The sequence below is a fragment of the Macaca fascicularis genome, chromosome 14 (genome assembly GCF_037993035.2).
Source record: "Macaca fascicularis isolate 582-1 chromosome 14, T2T-MFA8v1.1".
NCBI lineage: Eukaryota > Metazoa > Chordata > Mammalia > Primates > Cercopithecidae > Macaca > Macaca fascicularis.
In genome coordinates this window covers 15,042,607-15,068,624 of record NC_088388.1, presented here as the reverse complement: position 1 = coordinate 15,068,624, position 26,018 = coordinate 15,042,607, and the positions used below count along the sequence as shown (strand labels likewise).

Genomic DNA, 26,018 nt, shown 5'->3' with positions numbered 1-26,018 from the left:
TTAAATCTCATCTCTACTAAAAATACAAAAAATAGCTTGGGTGCAGTAGCACATGCCTGTAATCCCAGCTACCTGGGAGGCTGAAACAGGAGAATCGCTGGAACCTGAGAGATAGAAGCTGCAGTGAGCCAAGATCATGCCACTGCACTGCAGCCTGGGTGACAGCACAAAACTGTGTCTCAAAAAGAAAAAGAAAAAGAAAAATGTCCTAACCTGTTGCAACCTGAAAGATTATCTCTCCTGTTCCCCCTCAACAGACTCTTGTATGAGACAATTATCTAAACTTTATAGAGTTCAGGCATTCTGAAGTAATGCTATAATCGGAATGTTTGTGTTTCCTCCAAAATTCATGTTGAAACTTAATCCTCAATGCAACAGTATTAAGAGATAGAGTCTTTAAGAAGTAATTAGGCCACAAGGACTTCCACCCTTATGGATGCGATTTGTGACTGAAGGAAAAAGGACTGGAGGAAATTAGCTGGGCTCCTTTTGGCTCTTCTGTCTTTCTGCCATGTGAGGACACAGTGTTCATCCCCTACAAAGAACACAGCAATAATATGCCACTTTGGAAGCAGGGACTGGATTCTCACCAGACACCAAATCTGCTGGCACCATGCTTTTAGACTTCCTGCCTCCAGAACTGTGATAAATAAATTTGTAATTATTTTATGATCATTTTAAATACATAATTTCAGACACTGTTATTTATAAATTACCCAGTCTCAGGTATTTTGTTACAGCAGGAACAAACTAAGATTAGTAATGTGCTGAGGTTAATTGGACAAGCAGGTATTCATGCTGTCTTCTCTCCCTTCAACTCCTATCTCTCCTCAATAAACAATCACATCCCTGGGTCAAGGTGCTCCCACCTTCCCCTTTTCATACACTCATTCCTTTCATGCTCTTACCATGATGAACCACTTAGCTTGAACAAACACAATAAAAATTGTATACAATCAAACACAAAACTTTCTTTATTATTTAAGAGTTGTGGTGGGTTTCGGAAGCTCATCCTTAGAAATAACATTGGATCTTTTTTCCTATAATAGGAGCTGGGAGAGGATAGGATATCATCAGTTGGTATTTCTTCTAGTAACATTCCCTGCTATATCATGTATACTGTATTTAGCCTAATATCCCATATATATTTGTGTCTAGTATATTTAATGTACCTATAAAGTAGCAATAACAGGAGAGGATAATCTCTAAAGACCTATTAAGGAGAGTCCACTTGTTGATCACAAGGGAAAGACTTTAGAAAGGGAAAGAAATAAATCACAGTGCTCAGAAAATACTATTCACCTTTTCCTAGCTCCCAGAAAAACTGGCAAGGGTCTTGCAACCGAGGAACCAAGGATTCCAGGAGAAATAATTTGGAGCAATATGCATCTGATGAAGTGTCATAGAGGTCCTGGAAATGTGGGGAGCTAAATTGCATCGGTTAAATGTAAGAGGACCTGGGCCTCCTTCCCACTGAGAAACCTGTGAATGCAGGGACCATGGCAATCCTGTTGAACATCACACTGCTTCCCCAGAGCCCAAACAGTGCCCACTCCTTTACTGCTGATTACAATTTATTCTTTCTTTTTATCCACCATCCACTCCTCCAATTACATGCCCAGACCTGCCCAACACTGTCTTATGTTCAAGATTGGCATCACAGAGGCACACAGTTCCACTGGTTCCAGCTTCTGGGAATGGGAACATGTTGCAGTTGGTAACTCATTTTTTGCATAGCTTCATTGCTGTAGTCTACATGAGAATAGACAGGAAAGCCAAGTTTGGCCAAATTCTGGGCGTGGTGATAGATGACATAAGTCACAAGACCCTGGAACCGGTATTCAGGCAAGGTGCCTGCCATTCTCATCTCTCCAGTGTGGTCCATTAGATTCCAGCACACAGGGGTTCCCTCAGGCCCCAAGAGACAGCTGGTGGGAAAGGTCTGAATGCAGCGCTCGATGAATCTCTGGCTCCTCTCATTACCACCAAAATACCAGAATTTATTCACCAAGTGAGCATAGTTAACATCCATGGATGAGAGTTTAAACATCTCTTGGTTGCTATGGAGGGTCCAAGAAGAAAACAAAATCCATTAGTATAAAGGTTTGTATTTGCTGTGACCTCTATTGTCTTGAGAGACAGAGTAGACAGAAGAAATAACAAATGTGAAGTCCTGGAATATAGATGAGCTTGTGATGAAAGAGGAACAGAGTGAAGGTCAGAGTTGTTGGAGAAAGAAAGCAGGAAGGGCAATAAAGGTCCAAGTGGTAGCCAGAGACCTGATTTATTCTAGATGAGAAGGGAGATGGTGGAGCCTTTTAAGCAGGGGAGAAACATGTTCTGAGTTAAATTTTTTAAAAATATAATTCTGATTTCTTTGTACAACATTGACTGTAGGAAGGCCAGAGTGAATGCAGGGAGAGAAGTTGGGAGGTTGCTTGAGAGCTGTGAGTGGTATACAGTGGATTTTATCAAACTCACATGGCCTTGGGTTTGCCACCACTGGGAGATGATGTCTTTGATTCCAGCAGGAAAGGAGCCAGCTCCTTGGCTGTTTCGGATGCCATATAGAGAATGCATTGTGTGTGTTTGACTTTGAAGGACTTAATGGCTGCAAGATTTTGTATAGTCTCATTCAGGCTAGGCTGTGAACCTAGACGGTAGGATAAACAGAGATGTAATGGCTTAGGTATATTCTAGAGTGAAGTTCTGCAGTGGAGTAAGAAGTGTCTGGGATTTAGTATCATAAAATCTTGGTTCTGGGCTTGGTGCTACCACTATGACCCATGTCACATAGTAATGTAAAAAGTGAAGATTCCTCTTCAAAAAGACTTCCCTCCCCATCTAAGAATAAATAGTAACTTCTCTTAGAAGCAAACTTTATTCAAAGACCTGTGCTAGCATTCTTAGATATCTGCCAGAAGATAATAAAGAAATCAATGTACTTTGTGTTCTTAGCTCCCTCAGTTTAGCCTAAATATTTACCCTGGCATGCTTATACTGGTCCAAGCAAGCATTAGGTCATAGCCTGTTCCTCTTCCTTATTTGGAGATGTTTTTACCTTTCTCAGCATTCCACAGGTTACTTTCTGCTTCCTTCGTTCTCCTCTACCTTTACCTCTTTTAAAAGGTTTTAAGTTGCTAGCCAATTGGGACAAATGCAGAATGTGAGGTCCCATTCCAGCCAATGGAAACCAGACACAGCAGTAGGGTGGACATGTCAGATTATAAATAACCCTGTCTCCTTTGTTCAGTGTACTCTCATGGCAAAATTGCTGGTGAGTGTACCCTTTCTGCAGAAAGTAAAAATGACCTTGCTGAGGAAATTAAATTTATGTTCAAGTGCTATTTATTTACAGCACCAGGGAACAAGCATTTCAAACAGTAAGGATTTGTGTAATTTTTTCTGTTTTACCTAAGTGAAAACATGCTTAGGGATGGATTCAATTACGATTGTGTTATTAACAGCAGTATCTGCACTGGAACCACATTTTTTGGGCTGTGTAATTGTGTAGTTTTGATAATCCTACTAGATAAATTTAAAAAATGGTAGCTAACATCTACTAAGCTACATTCCTAGTGTAATAATATGAGGCAATGACCCACGATTTGCCCATATCTCCTGATATCTATTCCCCAGGATAGTCCCCTCCTCCACTGCAACTTACCTTGGCCACATTGACTGACTTTCATTGATAGAAAGAGCAAATTTAATGCAAGGAGAGGCTTAAAAGTGCCTGCCCCATTGGGGCTTTCCCTTTGTTTTTGCTCCTCGTTAAGACCAATTACATTAAGACCAATACCATTAAGATAGGCCTGGGCCAGTCTGCTAAAGATACATGCTGCCATCATGCTATCACCACAGTCACCAGCTGTCATGAACTGACAACAGAACTCTCATTCAGGCATGTGAGTGAGGCCACGTAAGAGCAACCAGCCATGGTCCACCCATCGACTACAGCTACACAAGTAAACCCAGATGAGACCAGTGGAAGAACTGCCTTGCAAAGTTCAGCCCAATGGTTGATTCACAGAATTATTAGTTTTGCCATGCAGTAAACGTTACTAACATGTCCAAGTATTGTGCTAAGCATTTCCTAGTCACCTTCATTGAATCTTTTCAGTGCCTTGTGTGTTAGGTAACATTATTATCCTCATTTTTATATATGACGAACATAATCTCAGAGGGGTTAAATCACTTAACTAAGATTACACTGCAAGTAACAGTCAAATGCCATCCTAGGGAATGTCCAGAGAGCATAGTTGGAACCATGACAGTTCTTCTTGGTGACCTGGGAAGTATTCTATGGCCAAATAAGCTGTCATTCTTATTACCAGAATAGAAGGCCAGAGGGAAGGCTCTTCTTCAGCATCCAATCACCCTAAAAGGTCTGGATACAGCTGCAAAATATGTCATAAATCCTTGGTACCAAGGAATTATACTATGGTTCCCTTTATGAAGCCCATTCTTTGCAAATTTTAGGGTTTCCCACATTGTTCACCACCATTTACAGGTATAGTTACCACACAGTAACAAAATTGACAGCAGGCTGGGAGTCTGGAGCTTGGAGGAAGGAGGTATAAGTCACATGAAAACTTGCTCAGGACACATAAGTGAGTCAGCACACATCCCATTCCTCTTACTTACTTTGAATCTGTAAATGCTGTTTCCAATTGATGAGTTCTGGTGATCCAAGGAATTCCTGACAGTTTTGGAGGTCTTTGGAGTAGATTTGGTAAGTATTGGTATAGTGATCAAGGTCATCTGTCATATCCTGTTATCATTAGGAAAAAGGAAATAAAACACATCCTTATATTTTATGATTACATATAATTTTATACTGTGATATTTCTAAGTAATAAAATATTGGTAATTTTATTGGTGCATCACAATTATTTCTTTTTTATTGATACATAATATTTGTAAAAATTTACGGGGTATGTGTAATATTCTGTTATGTGAATAGAATGTTTAATGATCAAGTCACAGTTTTCATCACCCAGAATATTTATTATTTCCATGTGTTGAGAACATTTCAAGTCCTCCTTCAATCTACTTTGAAATATACAATACATTGCTGTTAACTATAGTCACCCTATGTCAAACATTAGAACTTATTTCCTTTATCTAACTATGGGTTTATATGCATATAATTATTTCTGAATTATTTAAATAATGAGATAAAGATCAAAGATTCAACTATTCAGTTTATATTGGAAAATTCCAGAACAATACTATTCATTATCCATATAACACGTTAAAATTTCAAATAAAAGACATAATCATTTAGAAAACATTCCTCTTACCACCATCATCCTCAACAGGAAGAAGAGAGAGGCAATTGACAAGGGAAAGCTTATGTTGAAAGAATAAATTTTACTACAGTTCAAATACTTGCAGAATACACAAACTATGACGATGGCAGTATGAATCTTGATATTGATACCAAAGAAGATTAAAAACCAATTCGAAACGCCTTCTTTGAAAAATATAACGGTTAAACCAATTGCAGTTCCAGAGAAACAAACAATCCACTTAGAAAGAGCTCCTCAAATTAGTAAATGACAGATACAATTATTTACAGGAAGAAGGCGGATGAAAATATTACCACAACTAGTATGGAATTAAAAAACTTTTTTAAAAGTTGGAAAATGTTGCACAAAAAACATACTCACAAGTCAGCAGTGATACCACTGACACATTTTGTTGCTTAGGACTACATTTAAAATATCAAATAATTTTATTTTGGTTTAGTTTTCATACCATAAATTTATTCATTTCATATACTATTTATTTTTAAATTTTGATTGGCAAATAAAAGTATATATTTATGAACAATATGTTGTGTTGAAATATGTATACATTTTGAAATGGCTAAGTCAGGGTAATTAGCATATGTATTGCTTCACATATGTTGAACCTGGAGGACATTATACTAAGTGAAATAAGCCAAACACAGAAAGGCAGGTACCTCAGATCTCCTTTGTATGTAGAATGTAAAAAAGTTGAACTCATAGAAGTAGAGAGTAGAATGGTAGTTATCAGCAGGTAAGGTGGGGGAAAGTAGAGGAATTGGGAAATTGTTAGTCAAAAGATATGAAATTTCAGTTATAATAGGAGGAATCAGTTCAAGAGATATATTGTACAACTCGGTAACTCTAGTTAATAACAATGTATTGTATTCTTTAAAATTGCTAAGAAAGTAGATTTTAAGTGTTCCCACAACAAAGTGATTTTTAAATAACTTTATTAGTATTAAAAGTATATTTGTGTTTTCTGATGTTTTGAAATAAGCTTATGCATTTTTATCTTGAAATGTGTTCACTTGTTTAGTTTCAATAATTTTTAAGTGTTTCCTCAAATGTGTATAGAAGTTCTAGCATTATAGTTTTGCTTTTTATAGTTGATAGGGTTTGGCTGTGTCCCCACCCAAACCTCAACTTTAATTATAGTTCTTATAATCCCCACATGTAATTGGAGGGACCAGATGGAGATAATTGAATCATGGGGGTGGTTTCCCCCATCCTGTCTTTGTGATAGTAAGTTTTCATGAGATCTGATGGTTTTATAAGGGGCTTCACCATTTTCTCAGCTGTCATTCTTTCTCCTGCCACCATGTGAAGAAGGTCGTGTTTGCTTCCCCTTCTGTCAGGACTGTAAGTTTCCTGAGGCCTTCCCAGACATGCTGTACCATGAGTCAATTAAATCTCTTTCCTTTATAAATTACCCTGTCTCTGATATGCCTTTATTAGTAGCATGAGAACGGACTAATACAATAGTCACTCTAACTCACTGCCCTTTTTTACAACTTCATGTCTGTGCCCTTGCTGTTTTCTCTGGTTAGAATGTCCACTTTTCCTTGTAATCCTGACAAAAAACATATTTTTCCTACAAAATCCAGTTCAGATGACATCTCCACCAAGAAGTCTGTTGAACTTATCTGGTAGCCCCATCTTTGACTTCCATAATTTAATCAGGTTTTACTTGGCCTATTTCTGTATCCTGTTTATCTTCTGTTTTTGTATAGTTCACACTGAATTTTAATTTATCTGTTGATCTATCTTGTCTTCCAGACTCTGAGCTTCTTGAGGATGGGGACTTGTTGACTATCACTATGATTTACTTCTGTATGCCCTGCCTTTACCATATTGCTAAGAATGTAATAGGCACACAGCTAATATAAATGTAGAAGAATATTCATACATGAAACCTTACCTGCTCCTGAGGGCAGACAACCACTGTATTAAAATCAGGCCACTTGTCCACCACAGCCTTCAGATTGAACGGATTTCCATGGTTTATGTGAAAGACGGTTCCATAAACCTGTGGGATCCCAAGAAATTGAGAGGGTTGGTTTATTAGAAAAAGACAGCAAAGTTTCTTGCTTGATTAGGACAATAATTATTTCTATAAAATCATGACATTTTATGATACAAAGTAGCCAAATGGAGAATCTAGGTCAAACAGTCTCTGTGTGCTATTTTTTAATCTGTACACACAGAGGGCAGACAACCACTGTATTAAAATCAGGACACTTGTCCACCAGAGCCTTTAGATTAAACATATTTTTGTTCAATAATAAAATTACTGATGTTTGCTATTTTTCATCACTGAACATATTGCGTACCTATTTCTCTATTCAGAAACATACTGTTTTCAACTTTTCACTTAAATAAATAATTCTTTATAGAATGTTCTTTCACAGGAATCTTTGCATGCATACCTAACATTTTCTTAAAATATCCAGAAGAGTAATTGCTGGTTTAAAGGCTATATACATGTTTAAAACTCTTTAGCATTGTTTCCATATAACTCTCTGGAGAGCTTAACTGAATTCTCATCAGTCAGCAGAGACTATAGCCTATTGCTCAAGAGAATAAGCTTGGGGAACCCTAGCCTGGATCCAGTCTTAGATCCCCACCCCTACCCTGTTGGACAAACTAATGAGAGAGAGGGGTGCAAGAGAGGGTAGGATGTGAGAATGAGTGAGAGTAAACCCCACAGACAGTAAGTGTCCTTATGATTTTGGGGTTGTGGTATGCAGTAGTGGATGTCAGCATAGATCTCATGACCATTGTGAACATGAAGCTTCAGCTGATACCAGCATGGAAATACACCAAAAAGGTGCTGTGCACTTGAATGCTTTCCATCAAGGATAGATGATAGAACTATACCAGTATATTTCCCTCCTGCTGCCCCCTATCCCACATGAAATACTGATGTCAGACTAGAGAATGAAGGTGAAAACATTTCTAAATTGACTAAGTCTGAGTTTATCTGAATTAATTCTGTTTTCAGCTATGGGTGGAGGCTTAATATAGAAATTTAGTACAGTTTTGGCAAAATATAATGGTTACATTTTTACACATTTGTACCTGGGGCCTGTTAAAATGTATTTACACTACAATATTATCCATTGCAAAATATGAAAATATGTGAAACTTATTTTTTTCTTATTGTTGTGGCCTAATTTATTAAAACTCCTTTGTAGTCCTACTGAACCCCAATCCTAGTGTGAACCCAGACAATCTAAGACAAGTCTCAGTTAATTTAGAAAGTTTATTTTGCCAAGATTGAGTACACACCCGTGAAACAGCCTTAGGAAGTCCTGATGACACATGCCCAAGGTGACTGGGGCACAGCTTGGTTTTATACATTTTAGGGAGGTATGATACCTCCATCATTATATATAAGAAATACACTGGTTCAGTTTGGAAAAGTGGGACATCTTGAAGCAAGGACACGAATACTTGAAACAGGGAAGAAGCTTTCAGGTCACAGATAGGTGAGACACAAATGTTGCATTCTTTTGAGTTCCTGATTAGCCTTTCCAAAGGAGGCAATTAGATATGCATCTATCTTAGTAACTTTGAATAGAATGGGAGACAAGTTTGCCCTAAGCAGTTTCCAGGTTGGGTTTTCTTTAGGGGTTGGGGGGCCCAAGATATTTTCCTTTCATATCCCCCCACCCTTTTTTTGTAAAGTCTTTTGGAGAAAGCATTTTACAATAAAATGAGCCTCTGGTCTCAGGTTTCATTTAATGTCTTATGGCTAGGACAGTTTATTTCTAGATGGGTAGGTCTCAAAAGCTCATTTTTAGCAGATTGTGAAGTCTCATGTCCTGTGAAGAGAAAATAGCAGTGAAAGGGAGAAAAAACAACAACAAACAAAAGAACAATTCTGGAAAAATAGATATAGGCCACATTACTCTAAAATTCATACATTAATAGGCATCTTTGAAAGTGGCTTATGTATGTAAATAGGTTGCTGTTATTTTTTTCTGAAGTTTAAGTTGTTTGGCTTCAGTTTGCAGGGTTTTAAGAAAGCACAGCTTAGTTTTCAGTGACTTCAAATTAGTAGAAATGAAAAAAAAAGGAAGAAAAATAAATTTAAAACATTATTTTGAAGACTTGTAGCCAAGAAAAATAGAATTCATTTCAAATTGTAGAAAATAATAAAAATTGAAAAATAACATTAGGCAAAACTAGAATCTAACAACAGGTGTACTATAGTTTTGAAATATAGATTTTTTTCTGTCTCCAGTTTCCCGTTTTTACTTAAAAAAAATTATGGTAGGACTAGTTTGCTTTATTATAATTGGCCTAATTATTTGTGTACAGTGCAGCAAGAATAATTATTTTTATATAGGTTTTTAAATTGGCTTTGATGAAACTTTGTTCCCTAGGAGGAATCTCAGATCAGACTTTTTTAAAGCAAAGCCTAGTCGTGAATTTGTGCCATCAAATACCTATGAGTTGAATGAATTTCCTCTCCTCTTGAGGTTCCACATTAAACCTAGGGCTTCTGTGCCTGTCAGAAAGTGACATTCTTTACTTACCACACTCAGAAACCCTGTATAGGGACTGCGTACACAAAATATAAGGCCATTTTTTTCTCAAGGGCTTTATTAACTCCATAAGTCAAGTTTGATTTTTTAAAGGAAAGCAGTTAAAGCCTTCATAAAATAACCAATTTCTCCAATTGTTTCCTGTTAGAAATGAAAACAGATTTATTGCACTTATGCAAATAAATGTATTGCCATAAGTTAAGAATACTCACAATTTCCAAATTCTGGAGAAATCTGGTAGCGAGAAACAAATATGCTCCAAAGTTTGTTCATAGAAGTATACTAAATTGTTAAAAGCTGTCAATAGCTCAAAAGAAAAGTTTTAAGACTCTGATAAACAAAGGATCAGCAAACATTTTAAATAAAATGTTAAAAAGATTGGTTCAGTCCATGTAGTTAATTCCTATTTTGTTTGATACTCATTAACATTTTATCTCTCTATGAGTCCTGAAAGTTTTTTCTCTATTCTGATGTTGCAATCTCCAAAGTTATCAGAAACCTGCATTTAAGAGCACCTGTTGGAGTTTTATAGCTGATTATAAAACTACCTTCTAAAGAGCACCAAAACAAGACAACAGTTTTCCATGGATAAAAAAAGACATAGTCAAAAGACACAACTGACGAGAAAATTTGTTACCCCTGTGGCACACAATATGATTGTTACTGATAATGTATACTAAATTATATTATAATTACAGGAGTTTCCCATAATTTTGGAACACATACCAATAACATATTTGTACAAATACAACCCAAAGAAAACCAAACACCATTTCATATTTGGCAATGCCTTCTGTATAATTTTTAAACCAAATAAGCCAAATTGTGTCATTTTTGGACTTAGGGGAACCTACTATCTTAAAGAATTAGGTCAGAAAAAGACATAATTTATAATTCAATTTTGGAAAGTTTGTCAAATATAAGTTTAAAACACTTGAAATTACAAAATAGGATTACAGGTCATTGTAAAGTCATTTATTTAACCAAAGTGAAAGTCAAAGACTTCAAAAAACAGTGAAAACCTTCATGTTTTGAGATAAGAAATTTAATTTTCTTAATAAGACGCCCTAATGAAAACAGCATGAAGCCAATTACATTTGTTTTTCAAAATCTGTAAACAGTCTATACAATTTAATCTGGATTATAAAATGTAACTTCCTTGAACCTCTTATAACCTTTATTAAGGAGTCAGTTAATGCTTCAAGAAAACCTTGTTAATCTGACACGGGTCCATATACTGGTTTTTCATCAATGTTCCTTTGACATTAATGATTATTTATACAGAAACTAAACTTATATATAAACTTATTTTGTCTTTCAAAATCAGCCATTACACTCTTACATGCCCAACTCCTCCACAATAGTCCCTGGGCCTTGAGGAGTTGAATAGCTTTAATTTATTGCCCAGTGTCTCAGGAATGCAGTTTATTTTTATTGGCATTTTCTACAGGGCCTGAAGATGATGCTTTAATCGCTATCAGTGTTTAAAATTTAGCAGGACTTGGTATTCTTAATAGACACAGGAGTTAAAATTCTGTGATTCAATGTTACAAGGACTTTAAAAGCATATACAGGGAGATACGTGGATGTAATCTTAATTTAAAAAATTTTATCTCACTTTTTTTCTAAGCAAATGAAAACTTAATAATATGACAACTTGATTATATAAACTTTTTTTTTTTTTTTTTTGAGACGGAGTCTCGCTCTGTCGCCCAGGCTGGAGTGCAGTGGCCGGATCTTAGCTCACTGCAAGCTCCGCCTCCCGGGTTCACACCATTCTCCTGCCTCAGCCTCCCGAGTAGCTGGGACTACAGGTGCCCGCCACCTCGCCCGGCTAGTTTTTTGTATTGTTTAGTAGAGACGGGGTTTCACCGTGTTAGCCAGGATGGTCTCGATCTCCTGATCTCGTGATCCGCCCGTCTTGGCCTCCCAAAGTGCTGGGATTACAGGCTTGAGCCACCACGCCTGGCCTGATTATATAAACTTTTTAAATACATAAATCCTCTTATTGTGACTTACACCAATTGTTCATGACATGCTTGGACTTTCTGGTTTGTCCTGAACATCCCTCCTTTTTAAACAACTACTTATTTTATTTTAGGATTAAATTTACCACACAAGATTCTGTCTTACATAAAATTATCTCTCTTTAAACTTTTTTTTTTACCTAAAAAAAACTTCTTTTAAAAATAGCTTTTTTATATCTTTTTTTAGTCCTAGTCCCTTTTATCTTGTTTTATATATAAACTTTAAATAACCTTTGAATTGGAAAAAACTTGTTCACCTCTTAAAAAAAAAAAAGGCACTTTTTTTTGGTTTGATTTTAGCAAGAATATTTTCCTACAATATACTTTTATGGGAAGATGCCCAACTAAGGAAATGTCTATTATTTAATTTAATATAATTTCATATGCTAAATTATGACAGTTTGTTTACAAATATTTATCCCATTACATTACCCCAATTATTTTAATTATTTTCCTGGATTATTTATGAAAACTGTGATATTCATGATTTAAAGTTATAAAACTACCATTGCAAAATCATAACTGAGACAGTGAAAACAGATTTGACCTAATTGACTCCATCTTGCTTTTAACCTCCAAGCTGTCCTCATTCATTCCTGGACGTAGGCCTAATTAACTTTGGGAGAAACTTGGTTTATAGTTTAGCTTTGAAACAAAGAGAATAACAGTCTTTTCCCCAAACAAACCTCCTTATTGACTGTGGACCAGCCTGCCTAAACCCACAGGATTAGAAGTTATGGTAATCTTACTAAATTAAAGATGCAGCTATTTTCATTAAACCCATATCAATGTCTTATTTATTAAAAATTATGCAAGCAATGATAATCCTGTTTGAGTCTGGGTTCATAGTTATGTAACCTCTATGCCAAACATTGACACCTTACAGTATTTGGCAGGGATAAGTATGAAATTTGCTTGATTAATAAATGTAAACAAAATTTATGCTGAGAATTCTTAAGACATTTCTACTATTACTTTACCAAAAATTTTAAAGCTAGCTTATTTATTAAAGATTTTTATTTAAGTTACATAAACTTGAAAAAGCATTTGACTAGTCTTTTCTCTTTTAGTATCTAAGCACTTTTATTTTTTCTTTAAGTTGATTAATTAGAGCTCTTTTATATATTTTCAGTAGTGAAATATTTTGTACACAACACATAAATACATATAAAGATGAATTAGACATGCTGATGGAAGTACATTTTATAGATTTATAAAGACCCCCACCCCCCCCCCTTTTTTTTTTTTTGAATTTCAGATTCTTGGCAACCTGTTTCAAAACCCTAGGAAGCTGTCAGATAAACAGCCTTAAATTTGCACATTAAAGGAAACAACTCAGGTGAAAATCAAATAGTAAAATTTACATCATAAGGTTCAGAGAGAAAAAGTCTGGTGATGCTAGAAGAAGTTGTTTTTATTTTTCTTTTAGCTAAATTAAAAATAAAATTAAACTTCATTTTTTTTCTTAAATACCCAAGTAGCCTTTGTTGCAATAACTATTTTAGTTTAAAAAAATCAGGTGAAAACAGAATTCAGTCAACGGAGAAGAAAAAAAAAAAATCAGGTGAAAACAGAATTCAGTCAACTGAGAAGAAAAAAAAAAAACTTTTGCACAAAAATAGACAAGGTCTTAGGAGAGAAAAATAAACAAAAAATAAAAGCATGAAGGCCTTCCAAATACAAACATGCACACATGAACACATACACACATACATCTTGGATGTTAGCTTTTTAATTAAGCTGACTTTTAACAATTGAGCTCCTTAATTTTTTAAAAAAAATCTTATTACAATATTTCAGTTAAGACAAAATGCTGCTTTTTCAGAAGTATAGCCATTGCTCTTTCAGTTTGGTCTGGCTGGCAAAAAGGTGGCCTTATAATGTAAATAAAGCTGCTTTAATAGTTAAAATTCAAAATCTTTTTTTTTTCTTTTGCTAGCCATTTTCCTCCCACATCAGTGGTCTTATTCCTTATAATTTAGGGTTCTCCTTTCGATTTGACCAAGAAAAATACAAAGAACAAAAATGTTAAGCAAAACTAACAATGATCACACAAATTATATGATTTCTGAGCACTGTAAGTGTAAGCAGAAATTAACACTAGGTAGTTGTTAAATGCTAACTTTAGTTGTGTAAAAAGTAAAGTAGAGGTTCCTCTTCAAAGAGACCTTCCTCCCCATCTAATTAGGAATAAATAAACTTTATAATTTTACCAGATCAGGGGAGATAAGGGATTCTCTGGAGGGGGTGCTTGCAGACCTCAGCAAATTGGCCTATTAGTTTGAGCCATAAAGGTAGCCATACTGGTACCAAGGACCGATAGGAGATTTGTCAAAGGTCAGGGCATCTCCACTCAGAATCTTCCCCATGGTTACCAAAATCTGAACCCCGAAAACCAGTGACAGGTCTCAGTTAATTTGGAAAGTTTATTTTGCCAAGGTTGAGGATGTGCCCCTGACACAGCCTCAGGAAGTCCTGATGACATGTGCCCAAGGAGGTCAGGGCACAACTTGGTTTTATATATTTTAGGGAGATATGAGACCTCAATCAATACACGTAAGAAGTACATTGGTTCAGTTTGGAAAGGTGAGACATATTGAAACAAGGGACATTTTGAAGCAATGGCAGGAAGACTTGAAGCAGGGAGAAAGCTTTCAGGTCACAGATATATGAGGTACAAACAGTTCATTCTTTTGAGTTTCTGATTAGCCTTTCCAGAGAGGCAATCAGATATGCATCTATCTTAGCAACTTTGAATAAATAGAATGGGAGGCAAGTTTGCCCTAAGCAGTTTCCAGCTTGAGTTTTCTTTTGTGATTTTGGTGGCCCAAGATATTTTCCTTTCACACTAGTGAACAGAACATAGTGAGGCAGCTGTTATCAGTTGAATCAGTTGTAGTGGACATCTTTATGCATTTTATATCTAACACTCAGAAGAATGGATGGACATTTTCTTAACTAGGCCTCAATTAATTGTTGAGTAATAGTGAATTCTAGGTTATACACCCCCATCAAAAGCAAGGGGTATAAAAAATTTTAGAGTTCCATTAGGGGAAAGTGTATGTCTTTTAGTATGCAACCAAAGAGGAGGAATGCTATTTCCTCTGAGGGTTTCCTTATCTCACCACAGAGGGGCTCCAAGAAGGAATCACTGGGAAACATCTAGAGTTTTCTCAAAATGTTTAGGATCCACTTAACACAAGGAATAAGGAGAAATTTAAGGCGGAAAATTCTACATCACAGAGTATTGAAAAAAATGTTTAGCCTAGAGAATTTTTAAAAGTAGCCACTAATCATAAAAATACCTCAAGTAAGTATACATACAGTGTCTAACTAATATGCCTTCCAAGAAAAATGTTCTGTCTCTCTGGGAGTTGTTTGGATCGTAAAGATCGTTGTGTGAAGGCACTTAAATATTAGGTAATTTTGATTAATGTTAGTAGGAGCTGAAAGGTGGGTAACTTTAGATTTGGATTAGTTTACTTGAAGCCATATTGTGTTGTTAATAAATAAAGAATAAAGCTTGTTGTCTCATTAATTCATCTCTAATGAATGAAAATAAAACTATATAATCACAAATAAAAGAATGCTAATATTTTCTCCTTTATACTGAAAGAAGGGAATAGCAAATCATTTAGGGAATGGGTAATTTGAATGTATTTATCTGAAATGTATGCACTATATAGGAATGTCTTCCAAAACAATACAAATGTAAAAATAATTGTCCACTAAAGAGATACACACACACATACACATGAACAATTGTACTGGAGTTCCATTGGAGTGAGCCATATCCATTTGGTTGCTAAATATATATATATATACAGACAAGAATCTGACTCTGTCATTGGAACTGCTCTTGCATAGTTCTGGATGTAGGCATTTACATATATATAAAAAATATATATATGTAAAACATAATATAAAACATATATAAGATATATATGTAAAGCATATATATATATAACATATATATATGTGTTTTATTTAATTCTGAGACCTCTAATTATTATTATTATTATTTTTTAAATTTATTTATTATTATTATACTTTAAGTTGTAGGGTACATGTGCATAACGTGCAGGTTTGTTACATATGTATACTTGTGCCATGTTGGTGTGCTGCACCCATCAACTCGTCATTTACATCAGGTATAACTCCCAATGCAATCCCTCCCCCCTCCCCCCTCCCCATGATAGGCCCCCGTGTGTGATGTTCCCCTTCCTGAGTCCAAGTGATCTCATTGTTCAGGAGACCTCTAATCATTAATACCAGTTAAGAGAGATACTGGGAGCTAGCCCTAAAGTAACTCGACATGCCTTAAATTCAGAGCAATTGGGAAATACATTAAAATATAAATTGATCTGTTATTAATTTCAAAGAAGACTCATTCTGGTTAACCTCTCACTGGCAAGTGTCCTTTTGTAATAAACAAGTTAAACATTAATATGCAGCCTCAGCCAACTTTGTAGAACTCTGGGCAAATTTCAAGTGTTATTATAAAATGCTTCTTGGAAAGGAGCAAGGAAGTAATTTTTTGAGTCAGCACAGAGCAAAAGGTAGTGTTTAGACTAAGGCATAACTATGTTCATATCATAGCATTGCAACTCAGTATTTGTGGTATACTGAGAAAATGAATTAACTGAGTCTTCATTTTCTTATCAGCAACATGGACATGATAGTAAACATCTTATAGAGAGGTAAGGCAAACTAAATGAGAGAAAACATGAAATGTGCCTGGCTCAAAATAGGTGCATCATAAATGTCAATCCCTTTCCCTCCTGTTTCACAGCAAGTTTGTCTTCTTTACTCAGAATTTTCCATTATCACCTTTAAGGATGCTGGGAGGCTCTTCCTCAAGGATTTCTCCAGCATCTGCAGCATCTGGGCACCTTGTAATGGTAACATCATGGAGGATACCTTAGCCTAGAAAGACAACCAAGAAACATACAGGAGTGAGAAGAGCTAGAGGAGATTCTGAAACAAGAGTAGCAAGTTCTGTATTAATGACCAGGTTTTCCTTTAGTGCCTTTTAACTGCGGTCCTCAGCAAATCCAAGAGAAGATGAGACTGGTGGAAAACTCAAGGATCTTTCTCTGAGTTATTCAGGTCTTTTTTCTTACCCTTTGATGAATTCTAGCCGTTAGTTTCATTTTAGGTTAAAAAGCACATTTTTAAATACACATAATATCTTTTGAATTGTAGTTGCTATCAGTGATTCTCCTGACTCCTCTGAGAATGTGTTGTGTAAACTTGGGAAAGTTATTTAGTCTCTCTGTACTTTGGTTTCCTCAAAGGTAGATGGGATAATAGCACTATATCAGAATTTTTGTGAGGATTAAAGGAATGAATACCTGCAATGTGCTTAGTAGAGTGTCAGTCTTACAGTAAGCACTGAACATTTGTTATTTATTCGATTACTACCACCACTCCTCTTTTCCTCCTCTTCCTTTTCTTCTTTCTCTCCACTTCAACCAAAGTCCTATATATTGCATGATGTTTTTATATGGGCATTTTAATAAAGGGCATTCTGACATGGTCTAAATATAAACAATGAACCTTTCAAAAATTATTACTGGGTCATATTCAAAACTTGTACTCTCACCAAGCCTCACACTTTGAAGCTAATTCCATCTCTAAGCCTTCAACTAGGATCTGTGGTACATTTTGTAGAAATTACTAGGTAATATAAAAATAGCATTTTTACATATTTGACTAGCTGCGTCAAATTGGGATTACCTAGATATTCCAGAACATCACAACTACCTGAAAAATGAAGAAAGATGCTGTGTCACTGTGTTCTGTTTTAGAACTGCGATATTTGGAAGAGAGCAAAGTAAATTTAAGTGAAGGTAGGGCTATGAGAGGGTGTTGCATTAAAACTGGTCTGGTGCGAGATTCTATAACTAGGTAACCTCATGATTTTAGAACATCAGTGAAAAGACTGCTGCTGTTACTGGTGGTGCATCTGTATAGGTCTGCAGCAACCTCAATTCTTGTCTCCTCAACAGAAAGAATTTGACCGAGGGGCAGAAGGCAGAGAGACCAAGGCAAGTTTTGGAGCAGGAGTAAATGTTTATTAAAATGCATGAGAGCAGGAAGGAAAATAATTAAAGTGCATTTGGAAGGGGGCCAAGTGGATGACCTGAGAGATCAAGTGTGCAGTTGGACCTTTTGACTGGGTTTTATATGTAGGCATACTTCTGGAGTCTTGTGTCCATTCTCCCCTGATTCTTCCCATGGAGGTGGGCTATGCACATGTGCAGCGGCCTGCTAGCATGTGAAAGGTGAGCATGTGTAGTGTGAGCATGGAGTTGTATGCATACTAACTTGAGACATTCTCCCTTAGCAGTTGAATGTCCCTAGAAGGTCATATCATAGTAAAACTCTGCCATTTTGCCTCTGAATGCACATGCTTAAGCCCACTTGCCCAACTCCTGAGGTCTTGTCAGGAAGCTGCTGATCACCATTTTCAGGTTTTTTCTATGTATATGGAGACTGACTTTGGCTGGCACTTGCTGTGACCAATTTTTATTTTAGAGAGACAGTTAACAACCACTGGACCGTCACCTGATGGTTGCCTGACATATCTGGGTGTGGGATGTGGAGCTTTCTCCTGCCCTATGTATGCCTGACTAGCTACCTTGTGTAACATTTCCCCCACCATGAGTTCAAGACCCCAATTCTTTGGGAAAAATAGACAAAAGTCAGTCTTCTGTAACTGCTTCCTGCTGACAGAGCGGTAGCAGTGGTTGTTCTGTGGATTTGGCCTCTTGCTAGCCGTCAGGGCAGTAGTATCCAGCCAGGTTCAAGAGGGACAGGGGCAGGATTTCGATTCTGTCATGTCTCACTGATGGGCAGCCTAGGGGTCCCCTGTAGAAGGGTGAATCTTTGAATATTGAGAGGACAATATCCTTGCCTCTGGTCCCTGCATTTCTTCTTTTTCTTAGCCCTGTCCTCCTTATTCTATTCTTGGTTATAAAAGACTGAGAAGGCTAATTTGAGAATATCCTGCATAAGGGCACTGGGTTCCAAGATCGACTTTTGTAATTTTCTCTCATTTCATTTTTAGGCCAAGTATTACAAAGAAAAACTAGTTTTTTTTGTTTTGTTTTGTTTTAAGGTTTTGGGGACTCAGACTTTTCCTAGTTTGGGGGTATATATCTGTGTGTCATAACCTGTTTTATGGAGATATGATTACCCATCTATGAAGAGAAAACAGAGGAGAAAAAGAAAAAGGAAAAGAATGTGTCCCTTCTTACTTTCCTGTCATCCTGAAAGGGGCATCCCCATCATCCTTAAGGTTCCAGATTAACTGGTCTTACCACGTACCCTTACCCTTTGTCCTATCTCATTACGATTGCCCACTTGAGAACACAGGAGATACTGGAGTGAACAGTAGGCCTCCTGTTCATCCTTGGGGTTCCGGAATAAACTGGTGTTACCCTGTACCTCTAACCTTATCTTTATCTCTGTTCTAATAGTAATCTGTTAGCCTGGGACCAACCTTCATCTCTGTCCTATGGGTCTCTTGCACCTGCTGGGCTGGCCTAGATCCTTGTCTCCATGACTTTATAGTGATTCTTGCTCAAAGCATTCAAGCAAAAAATAAAAATGATTATCTCTTTTCTCAGATTCTCATTTTGTATGTTCCTTAAGTAGAAGAGAAGCCTGCTTTTCAGTTAACTGCCATAAGAGGGCTGGACTTCCCTCCCTTTAAATATGACCTTGAAGGTCTTGATGCATATTGAGAAGGGAGTAGGAGTGATTAGAGAAATGGAGACTACAGGAGGAAGTAGGAGGAAGCAAGAAGAACACTCATGAAAAGCCTTCATAGGCTTACAGAAACAGCAACCCTTGGATTTGAGAGGGCAATATTTAGTTGCCCTCAACATAAAGGAAGAACCTCTGGAGGACTTGGGACTTAGGGCAAGAACTTGCAAATGATAAAGGAAGAATTTCCCCTCCCCTAAAGAGGTGCTGACTTAAAAAAAAAAAAAAAGGAAATAGGTGAGATCCTTAAAGTGTCAGCCCTATGCAGGAGGGCAAACTGTTTCAAAACACCAGAAAAACTTAGCTCTGGGTTGTAACAGGAACAAAAAGCATATGTTAAGTCATAAGGCACTGGCAGAGCTGGGGTTTCAATTAGTGTCTTTTTTTTGTGGCAATGTGCCAACAGATAGGGAGTGGGTTGGAGGTCATCTGAGCTCGTAGGATAAAAACGTATAAATTTCAGGGGAGATCAGCAAGAGAGCTCATACCTTTACTGCTGCACAAATGCAGTAAGAGCCATGGGTGCATGAATAACAGGAAGTGTGTGTTTAAGAAGTCACGTGGCATGTGAAGTAAAAGAAGAGGCAGACTTGTCTTCAAGCCAGACAGTTTGGTAGGTGTGCAAGATAATTTCAGATCACACAGAGAAAACAGGAGATAGAGGGTGCAGCTTCTTGTGAAAGAGTCATTTTTAGTTGAAAAAGCAGAGGAAATCCCAGGCATTGCACTTTTAGGCTTTAGCCCTATCACTCCCACAAACCTCCTGTTCAGGAGGTCCATTAGTTCCTTACTTCTACTAAGTGCAGGCCCAAAGGTCCTTCCCACTCCCACGAGCCACCTATCAGGGTGAACCGAGAGATCAATCACGGGGAGCAGAGCCACTTGTGGCTGACAGGAATTGTTCCTGGGATTGGTTGGTAAGCAGGAGAGTGAAAAGGGAGAAGACAATTACGTACAGGGGTTAAATGTCTCATTCCGAAGAAGGCGAGGTGTAGAGGTGTCTTACCACTGGTGAACATATCCAAGTCATGCAGCACCAAAGTATGTTAGCAGCATAATGTATCCAAGTCATGAGGGCTCCACTCACCCCAAGAAATGTCAGGCAACCATCAGATGATGATCAGGTGGTTGTTATTGACTTTCTAAACTAATAATTGGTTACAGCTAGTGCCAGCCAAAGGTAGTCTCTCAATAGACAGAGAACCTAAAACTGGTGATCAGCAGCTTCGATAAGATCTCAGGAGTTAGGCGAGTGGACTCAAGCATGTGCATTCAGGGATAAAATGGTGAAGTTTAATTTGTATGTGACCTTCTAGGGACATCTGATTGGTAAGGGAAGAACACCTTAAGTAAGCACGCATACAATTCCAGTAAACACACTGCACATGCTCACCTCGCAAGTGCTAGCAGGCCACTGCACATGTGGACAACCCACCACATGGGAAGAATCAGGGGAGAATGGACATAAGAGCCCAGAAATATGCCAACATATAAAACCCCAAGGCAAAAGTTGAAACTACTCAGCTGATCTGTCAGGTCACCCACTTTGCCCTCTTCCAAGTGCACTTTAGTTCTTTTCGTTCTTGCTCTAAAGCTTTTTTTTTTTTTTTTTTTTGAGATGGAGTCTCACTCTGTCATGCATACTGGAGTGCAGTGGTGCAATCTTGGCTCACTGCAACCTCCACCTCCCAGGTTCAAGCAATTTTCCTGCCTCAGACTCCTGAGTAGCTGGGATTACAGGCACGCAACACCACACCCAGCTAATTTTTGTATTTTAGTAGAGATGGGGTGTCACCATGTTTGTCAGGCTGATCTCGAACCCCTGACCTCGCTATCCGCCCACCTTGGCCTCACAAAGTGCTGGGGTTACAGGCATGAGCCACCGCACCCGGCTAAAGCTTTTTAAAAAACGTTCACTCTGACTCTAGTCTCTCCTCCACCTTATGTGCCTCAGTTGAATTCTTTCTTCTAAGGAGAGAATTGAGGTTGCTGCAGACCCATAAGAATTCACTACCAGTAACATTGCTTCCAGCCAAGAGAGGACAACAGAACTTGAATTTACCTGTCCACCTAAAACAATAACAATTTTCATATGTTGAACATCAGGACATGCAGAAAGAACTATGATCTCTGAGAAAAGGAAAACAGAAAAGGTGATTGCTAGAATTGAACCAGCTTATTACCTGATGGCAGTTTTCAGGTTGAAGTTTAGGAGATGGAATCTAATCAGAGCACAAGGACTCTCACTGATTGAGCTTACTGAGGTTTTGGAGCTTAAGGAGGCCAATGTGGAGCTTCATTGAGAGAGTAAACAGATGAGAGAGACAAAGAGAGAGCAAGAAAGAAAAAGAAAAAAAGGAAAGAAAGAGAAAACAAGAAAGAAAAAGGAAGGAAGGAAGGAGAGAAGAAAAGAAAAGAAAGAAAAGAAAAGTCCCTGGAGTCTGGCTAATTACCAATCTGAGCATATATAGAAAGAAACGACCTTAATACCTTAGCCCATGGATTTTCCCTTTACCGTCTGACTCTAGTCTACCCTTCTAGCCTTTTCTGTTGCTACTGTCCACCACATAGGACCACAGTGCATTTCTTCAACACAGTGTCTGCTTAGCTCCTCTGGTCTTTCTACATTTATTCTCAGTTTGAAATTTCCTACTTCAGCTCTGCCTTCTACATTAAGCTTCCACTTACCCCTTCAAGTTTACCTGTACAGCCTATTATCCTTAGTGCTCTTTTCACTGTCTCTTATGTCTGGCTGAATAAGTCACTCCCTTTTCTGTACTCTCATAAGTGTTTATGCATATTTCAATTATATAACTTGTTATTTGGGTTAAAGTTGTCTTCTTTCAATCGACAAATATCGTATATATTTATGCTGTTCAATATGATATTTTAAAGTCAAATTTCATTTTCTTTTCTAGATGTTAAATTCTTCTGAGGCAGGAAGCTCATATTATTCTCTTATCAGTAATTCTTATCACAGTATTTGGCACATAGTAGGCCTTCAATATGTAAGTAACAAATGATTGAATACATGAAATGCTTGTATTAATTTGTCTGTCTAATCACTCCACTTTCCAAAAGTATAGAGACATTAATATATTCATTCAATAAACATATATGTATTAAATGCATAATATATCCTGGAAATGAGAAAAGTTTCCAACTATTTTGTACTACATTATATCTTGAAGAAAACTCCAGACCGTATCTCACATCTAAGGGTCTTAGGATGATAAAAGTATAACATTCCTAAAGGCTAATCTTGTCTTTTCTCTAGAGGCAACTCATAAGGAAGTTATAAAGTAGAGTTAAAATAGGGTTTAATGTCAAGTCTGTGGGGTGTGATATTACAGTATTTTCTGAAGAGTGAAGTTTGGAACCACTCTCTAAGGATGTACTTACAAACTACCAACCAAGTGTGGCTCTCATACTTGGTTGGGGTAAACTGAAGGCTACTGAGGCTGAGGTTCTTCCAGGAAATCTGACACAATCACTGCAGCTGGCAGCACTGGGCAATGAGTAGCATCCCTGGTTGTAAACTCCAGAACCTTTGATCCTGGTTCAATTATTACAGAAGTGGAAATTCATCCAAAGAAAACAATTTAAAAAGAAGAAAACAACTCTAGGCTGAGCATGGTGGCTTATACCTGTAATCCTAGCACTTTCAGAGGCCAAGGAGGGAGGATTAATTGAGGGCAAAAGTTTGAGTCCAGCCTGGTCAACACAGCAAGACCACAATCTCTACAAAAATAAAAATTAGTTGGGTATGGTGGCACACATCTGTAGCCCTTAGCTACTCAGGAGGCTAAGGTGGGAAGATTCTAACAGCTTTCATCACTCCATGGAAGTAATTTGCTGTTTTGTGTAAGTAGGAAAAAAAATGTGTTCTGCAAATCAGACCTCATTCAGATCTTTCCCACTACCTTGCTTTTACTGCAGGTACTTGAATGGGAAGGAGAGTAAGAGAGTATTGCCTACATAATCTGATTGCAGTCTCACAGGGTGAGTTTTGGTACAACTCTTCCAGAAATTTCTGAGTTGTAGCTTGTAATGCAGACTTTGTACTAAGTTGGCAAAAAATTCTGATGTCAGTTCCAGTGGAATCCAACCCTGGACTCAGTTGAGCCCACAGCAATTTCAATGTTACAATGAGTTATGTTCATACCACTGCACTCCAGTCTGGGTAACAGAGTGTCTCTAAATATAAAACAAAACAGAAACTCTAAACAGAATTTTATAAAGTCACACAAACATAAGCAAGTCCTGAACAAAATCTGTATCTGCCTCAATAGGGGAAGATAGCATAGAAGATGATCCAACAGAGTGATGCAACCCTAAGGCATTAACATAATGCATACAGACATAATATATAATACTTATAGATACATGGGAGAGTGTTCAAACAAAATGAGAAAATATAGGACACAAAACAGTTCACATACAACACATAAAGTTCAAATTTAAGAGAGAACAAAGGCAAATAGGAATAAATAAGTAAATGGTGGTAGTACGATTGTAGATTAAATCTTTAAAGTAAAATTTGTTTTCTGTATAATTTAAATAAACAATAAATCTTATCTGTATTCTTGTCTTATTGATCTACTTATTTCCTCTCTCACTTTCAGGGCAGCAACCTTCTTATCAGTAGTGTAAGGAAAACACTGCCTCCCTTATAATGTGACCAGGATTAAATACAGTAATGTTTCCAGTGTCTCCACACACTCAGTATTCTGTTCATCCACCTGCTTCCAAGAAGCTCTCAAATCTTTCTTTATTCATTTAGTAGTTCAGAGCACAAACTTCTAAGGATTTTCATGGTAGCTAGCAAACTGCCGTATACAAAATAGGTGTCAGATACGTGTTTCTTAAATGGAAGTTACTCCTTTTCCTTGAGCATAGTTGCCTGCGTATTCTGAACATAGCACAATATGCGCACTTTAATTTGACTCACTTCAGTGAAAGACGTGTCACAAAGCAATAATTACATTAAAAATAAATTTTACTGTGGATATTTAAGGTATGTAATATGATGTTATGAGAGCATATAGGTAGTGAAAATGTTACCATTGTGAAGCAAATTGATATATCTATTACCTCACATAGTTACTTATTTTTTGTTGTTGTTTTTGTGGCAAGAGCAGCTATAACTCCACTCATGTAGCCTGAATCCCATATACAATGCAGTTCTATTAACTATAGTTCTCATGCTGTACATTAGCTCTCTAGACTTGTTCATCCTATGTACCTGATACTTTGTAATGAGTCCTTACCTGAAAAGCAAGTCTCTGCAGATGTTTCCAGGAAGAAATGATGAGCCGCACGCACCCTTCTGGGAGATGAAATTTCTCCCTGATGCAGTCGGTTCAGCAGAGTCTCGCAGAGTAAGTTTTGATACACCTCCTCCAGAAATTTCTGAGCTTTGGTTTGTAATGTGGACCTTGTACTAGGCTGGCAAAAAAAATCTGGTGTCAATTCTAGTGGAATTCAGCCCTGCACCTCAAAGGCCCATGGTGAAGGAATTGGCTCTGCGTGGTTGAGAAGCTGGCTGTATGCCCCTGAGCTTCTCTTTTTAAAACATACAATGCTTTTTGTCCTCACAGGTCATGGAATTACTATGAAAACCAAAGCTGTGTGAAACCAAAAGGCCAGATACTGGAAGGAGGGTCAGATTATGTAGGCACTATCCTCACCTCTTTCCCATTCAAGTATCTGTAATTGAAGTAAGGCAGTGGGAAAGATATGAATGAGGTCTGATTTGCAGAATGCAATAAAACAGCAAATTACTTGCATGAAGTGATGAAAGCTGTTAGAATCTTCGTTTTGAAAGACAAGCTGTGTCCCCTCCCATGCCCATTTTGAAGCTGCAGCAAAACATTCTGACAATGATTCAATGTGGGCACTTCTTAGTCTTACAGAGAAGGACATTGAGCTCAGCATGGTTGAACTGGTTAGATGTTAAGCCCAGAGCTTTTTCACTCTGAAGTCCTCACTACTATACTTTCCACTTGCTCAGAAAACAAGGGAGGGTTCATAGCAAAGATAATTTGAGTATCAATTCCACTGTGTAAAACAGCCAACATGGGGAGTTTGACACTCTCCAGGTCCTTGTTCTCATCACCTCATTCCCAGGTTAGTCAATATCTTTATTGTAGAGGGAGGAACATACACGCTAATCAGAGGAGCAGGGACACAAGAGGCTAGGTTGAGATAGAGGGACGAAAATCGTGTGTGTTACTTCACTCAATGGATCAGCACAGAGCAAGTTTGCACGTATTTTTCTCTGTACTGTGTAGGAGCCCTGCCACTCTTAGAACATTAATTCTCCATCTTTTCTCCTGGGGTTGAAGTCATTATAGTCTTCCATTACTCTT

The 26,018-nt window shown here is 37.4% G+C and overlaps 1 protein-coding gene across 4 annotated transcripts; it reads right to left on the bottom strand.

Annotated features, from left to right (window-relative positions):
- Window positions 1–951: 951 nt before the first annotated feature.
- On the bottom strand, window positions 952–25,030 carry GLYAT (glycine-N-acyltransferase). Of its 4 annotated transcripts, none has more exons than XM_074013557.1 (7): window positions 24,918–25,030; window positions 16,705–16,800; window positions 10,060–10,144; window positions 7,216–7,323; window positions 4,648–4,774; window positions 2,482–2,653; window positions 952–2,060 (listed from the first exon to the last, which is right to left on the bottom strand). In XM_074013557.1, the coding sequence occupies exons 5-7, from the start codon at window positions 4,769–4,771 to the stop codon at window positions 1,658–1,660; spliced, it is 699 nt and encodes a 232-aa protein (XP_073869658.1). In that variant the 5' UTR covers window positions 4,772–4,774; window positions 7,216–7,323; window positions 10,060–10,144; window positions 16,705–16,800; window positions 24,918–25,030; the 3' UTR covers window positions 952–1,657. The 4 variants fall into 4 exon arrangements, with proteins under 4 accessions (XP_073869658.1, XP_073869659.1, XP_005577841.3 ...); XM_074013558.1 differs by lacking the exon at window positions 24,918–25,030 and adding an exon at window positions 23,050–23,157; XM_005577784.4 differs by lacking the exon at window positions 10,060–10,144.
- Window positions 25,031–26,018: the final 988 nt, after the last annotated feature.

Coding starts and splice junctions, on each gene's coding strand:
- GLYAT (XM_005577784.4), bottom strand. CDS start 16,785: ATGATGTTACCATTACAAGGTGCCCAGATGCTGCAGATGCTGGAGAAA. Junction 7,324..16,704: donor GCCTCCCAGCATCCTTAAAG/GTGATAATGGAA, acceptor GGGATCCCACAG/GTTTATGGAACCGTCTTTCA. Junction 2,061..2,481: donor GGTGGCAAACCCAAGGCCAT/GTGAGTTTGATA, acceptor GACCCTCCATAG/CAACCAAGAGATGTTTAAAC.